Below are 6,000 nucleotides of genomic sequence, written 5' to 3' on the forward strand. Positions count from 1 at the left end.
TGGGGCTGCCCAGCACTGCCACTCCAGCAGACAGGGGTCAGGAAAAGGGACCTGGCTGCTTGTTCATAATGGATTTATTACAGACTAATTTAGGATTCCACAGACTCCAGGTTCTCTCACTCCATTAAGGCTTCAGGCCACAAAGTGAGGAACAGCTGATGAGCAATGACAGAATTGCTTTTACAAGCCAGGTGTAGCACTTGAGGTAAAGTGCACATCCAGGTTACTGCCAGCAGAAAAAGAAAGTAATTACATTATTGGTTCCTTATGCTCTAAGTTAACAATTTTAAAACAAATAGATAAGAAAAGTTTAAAGTCTTGGGAATTCACTAAGGTGTTCTTTCTGTCAGAGCCGAGTTCTTTGACTGGAAGGAGTCTTTGTGAAAGGATTTCCGCAAATGACAGCTCCTTTTGGAGAGAAACACATGACCAGAACAGGTTATTGTGTTCAGCGTGGCCCAAGAACTGATCAGCTTCCCATGAAGCTGCTCTTTCAGTCTGCCCTCAGAGGTGAAGCCTGTGGCAAGGAGGCTCTGTCAGATCCTGTGGCTCAGGGAGGAGATGCTGCCTGGGAGCTGCTCCGTGGTGTTCCTGTCTCTCCCCAAACCCCATCTGTCACTTGCTTGGGAATTCACTGCCAGGGAGAAGCTGCAAGAGCTGCAAGCTGCTTGTCTCTCACGTTTGCTTCCTTAAAAACTGCAATTCCCAGTTTTGCCCTCCCTGCTGCTGCCACTCCAAACTCAGCCTCTGCCATCTGTGGGGAAGGGAGCCCTCCCCAGCTTTAACCAGTTCAGGGCAGAACAAACCCAGCAAATCCACTGGAACTCACAGTGCAGAGACCTGTACAGTAGAACCCAGGACAGAAACCCTGCTGAAGGGCAGAAATCAGACAAGTGACACTGAATCACAGGGCTGACTTCCTGGAATTCCCCACTACACTGCCATGACTTCCAGGGTCACGTTTTAAATAAATCCAAGTAGCTCTGCAGAAGTTTCCAAAGCAGAGACCATGAGCAGCTACAATTTGGGTGTCTTTCTGCAGAATTCCAGACTATTTAGGGTGGAAGGGACCTCTGGAGTTCATCCATTCCAAGCCCCCACCCAGGCAGGGCCAGCTGGAGCAGGTGACAACAGGAATCATCCAGGTGGCTTTGGGATGTCACCAGAGAGGGAGATTCCAGGCCTTCCCTGGAGCTGTTCCACAGAACATGGAAAAAGTTCTTCCTCATGGTGAGGCAGAACTTGTGTTTTATTTTATGGCCATGACTGGGAAGGCTCTGGCACCATCCTGGCACCCTTTGGAGGTGTTTACATGAATTGGTGAGATCCCCCCATCAGTCTTTTCTTCCCTTTCTGAACTAAAGCTGTGTTACACTTCATGCCTGGCTGGGATTTGTCACCACCCCACACAAACCGGGGCATTCCCCTCCCTGATGCCACTTCAGCACTGGTACCGTCCCAGCCCAAAAGCCCAAACCTCCCTCTCAAACCTCATCAACCTCTCCCAGGTAACCCCAAACCAGTGAGAGCTGGGCCCTCGAACACAGCTTGGGATGCACTTGCAGATAAGAAACTCATCAAGTCTGCTAACAGCAAATTGACAAAATTACAATGCAATGAGTCAAACACTGCCTGACAAAGCCAGGCAGCGCCTCAATAAATCTGGCACTGCCTGAGGATCAACCTGATCAGTCCTGGCTGCAAATGAAACCCCAGAGCTGCAGCAGGACAGCCCCCATGTCACCTGGGGAAAGAAAACACCTTTTTCACCCAGCTGATCACCCAGGGCTCACAGGGTCCATCCCAGCACACACTTTTTGGGGGGAAACATGCAGGAAGAGGCATTTTTTCCCTCCACCCTGCTTTTCCTCAGGCCAGTGCCTTTCTGGGAGAGGAGCTGTCACAAGGAGCAGCTGGCTGAGGCCAGCAGGAAAACTCACCCCGGAAGGTAATAAATAAAAGGGAAGTCAGAGGAGTGCCTCTGATTCATCTGCTGCCCAAGGCCATTCAGAGCCGGGGAGCAGCTCAAAGGTGTGCTCAGAAAACACCAGCAGAGCCAATCACCCCGGCAGGATATGGGTTATCTGATCATCCACCAAAGTTTGGAAGTTCCAGATGCCCACAGCAATCTCAGCAGGCCATGCACACACTTCCATGGTTAAACAGCAAGAAACAAAGTTCAGGGTGTCAGCACTCCACACCCTGCCAGTTACCTGGAGAAACCAGATAAGGCTGTAAAATGTCTCTGCAGCTCCTGCGAGGAGCTAGGCTGCCTCCTGCACAGCCACTCTGAAGTGGAGGGGTCACCCAGCTCAATTGGCTGTGAAATCATGCAGGGTGAGGTTTTTCACCTTCAAACTCACAGGCTAAACACTCTGAGTGGAGCAGGGGTGATGAACACTTTGCAAGCACGAAATTAGTAATTTTTTCTCACATTGAGAAGTCCAGTGCTGAGCACCAGTGGCACAGAAGATCACTCTTAGTAACATAAATTATCAAAAGTTCTCTGTGTCATAAGTGGCTTCCTGCCAAATGTTCCCTGCCCAATTCTCACCACCAACCTCAAAACTGTGGGTTTAAAACTCTCAAGCAAAGCAGAATTTTATCAGCAACACCACGGAGTTCTGTTCCTGTTAGACACAAGTGAGCCAGCACTCAGAAAAATCCTTTTAAACAGGAGGTACAAGGTGTCAGTCACAGAATCATGGAATGGTTTGGGTCGGAAGGTCCTTAAAGCTCCTCCGGTTTCATTTCTGCCATGGGCAGGGACACCTTCCACTATCCCACCTGGCCTGGGACACTTCCAGTCAAGCTTTCCCCATCCCTCATCCCAAGTCAAGATTTCCAGCCGCGGGCAAAGACATCACCCAGAGCCCTCCGTCTGCCCATGACACCCTCTTTATCCTTTCCCAGCCACATCTCCTTCCAGGCACACCAGGAGGCAAATTTTTTTCTGCTGTGCTAGAGCTGTTTTCAGTGTAAGACACGCTGGAGAGGCAAAAGGATAAAAGTCAGCCCTGAACTTTGAGGGATTCCTGGAAGCCAGCGCTGGGCACACACCGAGATGGATTCGGGGAGCAGGCACTGCCGGATCGGGACCGGGAGAGGAGCCCGAGAGGGACGGGAGCGAAAGGAAAGGAAGGGAGAGAAAGAGGGAAAGGGACGGGATGGAAGAGCACGGATGGGACGGGATGGGAGAGAAGGTACGGGACAGAGGGAAGGCACGGAACGGGGGCAGAGGGATGAGAAGGGGCGCGCAGCTCCGGGGCATCCCGGCGGGCACTCACTCACCGACCCCGTACTTCTCGCGCTTGGTGGGGATCCAGCGGGCCATGCCGGCGGCTCCGGGGGGACCGGGGGGTTCGGGGGTCCCGGGGCTTCCTCAGCGCCGCGCCTCGCCCGCCGCAGCCCCGCGCTGGAGCCGCGGGCCGGGCTGCTCAGCCATGCCCCGCTCCTGGCCCCGCTCCTGCCTCCCAAGCCGATCCCAAAGACGCTCCGAGAACTCCGCGGCACACGCCCAACTTCGCAGCCTCCCCCGGCGCGCCGAGCGCAGGAGAAGGCGGGGAGAGCGCGGCAGGAGGAGGAGGAGGAGGAGGAGGAAGAAGAGAAGGAGGAGGAGGAAGAAGAAGAGAAGGAGGCGGCTCTCCCCGCCCCCGGCATCACCTGCCCCGCACGGCCCCGCCCCGGGACGCGGCCGGAGCCGCAGCGGGGCAGCCTCGGGACTGAGCCGGGTCTGGGTTCGGTAGCGCTGCCTTGAGGGTTTGGGTGGGAGCGAGCAGAAATGGCCCCGCTGGCTCCGGAAATGAGGGGAGCCACTGTCAGCCAGAGCCTGGGGGTCAGGGAAAGGCTGGGGGTCAGGGATAGGCTGGATTTTGGGAAAGGCTCTTCCCCCAGAGGGTGCTGGCACTGCCCAGGCTCCCCAGGGAATGAGCATGGCCCCGAGGCTGCCAGAGCTCCAGGAGAGTTTGGACACCGCTCCAGGGGTGCCCGGGGTGGGACTTTGGGGTGTCTGTGCACGGCCTGGGGCTGGATCACTGATCCCACATGTCTCTTCCAGCTCAGGCTATTCTGGGGTTCTACAGAGTCACGGCATGGTTTGGGTTGGAAGGGACCTTTGTGCCCATCTCACCCAAACCCCTTCCACCAGCCCAGGCGGCTCCAAGGCTGCTGTGCTGTTCAGAGTAACTCATTAATAGCTAAGAAAACAACGAGGTTACTCGAAAAGCACTCCAGGCATCTGGGAAATGTCACAGGGCCACACTTGACAGGAGACTCGATGTTCTAGAGATTGACTCGGCGCTCGGTGACGCAAAGCCCCACTCCAGGGCCAGGAGCCGCTCCAGAAAGGGCTTGGAGGCGAAGCAGCTCCAGCTGGGGACACGGGGACCAGCTGAGCATGAGCTGGGTCCTGCAGGACCAGAGCAGGGCTGGCTGGATCCTGCAGGTGTGTGGGCTGGGCTGGCAAAGGTTCCCGGACAGGGGTGCTCAGTAACACCTAAAGAAGTGTTAAATCATGTTGTTCACCCAGCCTTAGGGCCAAACTGAGGAGATCCAGGTTCTGCCCATCTCTCCAGGCTGTAGTAACTGGATGTGGTCTGTTTTGGTGCCTGTGGAGCCCATGGATTCATGGAATGGTGGGGCTGGAGGGGACTTTAATCTTATCTCCTTCCAGCCCCCTGCCATGGACAGGACACCTCTGTCTCTCATGAAAGAGAGCAATGATTATTCAGAGTATTTTAACACCTGACCACTTCTAGAATTGCATTGAAGCATGAAGATCTGGAGAGATCATCACGTTTTTGATTATTTTACACTGCAAGTGAGAGGCAGCAGGGCAGAGTTATTGCTCAGCCCTTGGGGTGCCCTAGGCAGATCACTTTGGGTCTCTCTGATCCCAGCCTGGTGTGTTCAGGGAGAGTTTTCCATCCTCCCTCCTCTCTCACCTGTGTTTCCAGTAAGTTCAGTTTTCCTTCCTCTTCACTGGCGCCTGTAAGGGGCAGAGCAGCCTAAATAAGAATTAATTATCAGCAATTTGCTCTGACAAATGAACCCAAACAAAAGCTGAAGGCTGCACACAGGGCACTCGATGTCACTCTTAGGCACAGTCCCACTGCACAGCGCCCTGGTTTCTGTAACAGCGGCGCTGATCTGGCACCCCCAGGAGCAGAGCTGGCTTTGTCAACACAGACACAGGGTTACTCAGCCAGGATGTGCTCCCTGTCACACCCAGTGTGCAGCAGGCAGCCAAATAGGGGAAATGAAGTCATAGAAAATTGTGAAAACCCAGGGCACTGGGAATATTTCTGTGTCTGCTCTGGGGTGCCCTGGGCCCCAGGGGAGCTCTGACTTTGACTCTCATTCATGGAGAAAGTTTCCTGGACTTCAAGATGGACTGGAATCCACCAAAGTGTGCAATAGATCATAGAGAGCAGTGTGGGTGTGTCACTGGGTGAGAAATTGAGGTTTTGGGATTTTTAGTGTGTTGTGGATGGAGGCAAGATGGAGGCACAGGGAGTTGTCCTGGGTATCTTCTTCATGCTTCTTCTTCCTCCTTCTCCATGGGTTTGGGTGGCAGTTTGTGATTGGGCAGAAAACTCCCCATTGCAGCTCTGTGGGATCATTTATTGGGTTAAAAGGGAAAATAATCTAGGTGCCAGTTCTTAATTGGATAGTTTAGTCTTAAAAGACCTTGGAATAAGAAATTGTTGGCCATTTTTGTGGTGTCTCTCCAGTGCACTGAGCCTAGCGTGGACAGCATGCAAAACTTTAGATAAGATAATAATAAACAAGAACATGAGGACCAAAAAAATCCAGTGCATCTCTCTTTCCTGATACAAAACTGCTCCAGGAGGGTCTCCTCCGACAGGGGAGTCCCTTGGGAGAGCCCAGCCTGAGGCTCAGAGGTCAAAAAACCAACAGAAAATTCATAACCCTGCCCCAAACCCTGCCCTGAAATGATGTGTGGGTCTTGTCCCCAGGGCTGCTGCTGGGGAGAGGCTC

The 6,000-nt window shown here is 53.6% G+C and overlaps 1 protein-coding gene across 6 annotated transcripts in view; it reads right to left on the reverse strand.

The window, feature by feature from the left end:
* DOCK5 (dedicator of cytokinesis 5) overlaps nt 1-3,558 on the reverse strand; it is an 80,636-nt gene extending 77,078 nt beyond the window's left edge. For 4 of the 6 annotated variants that reach the window (XM_059870751.1, XM_059870748.1, XM_059870750.1 and 1 more), the window contains exon 1: nt 3,292-3,557. In XM_059870751.1, the coding sequence (XP_059726734.1) occupies nt 3,292-3,334 (43 nt within the window). In that variant the 5' untranslated portion in view covers nt 3,335-3,557. Of the gene's footprint in view, nt 1-3,291 lie in introns of all 6 variants that reach the window. The other 2 variants (XR_009489790.1, XM_059870749.1) reach the window with 1 other exon arrangement.
* Nucleotides 3,559-6,000: the final 2,442 nt, after the last annotated feature.

This window comes from Haemorhous mexicanus, chromosome 30 (assembly GCF_027477595.1).
Source record: "Haemorhous mexicanus isolate bHaeMex1 chromosome 30, bHaeMex1.pri, whole genome shotgun sequence".
Taxonomy (NCBI): Eukaryota; Metazoa; Chordata; class Aves; order Passeriformes; family Fringillidae; genus Haemorhous; species Haemorhous mexicanus.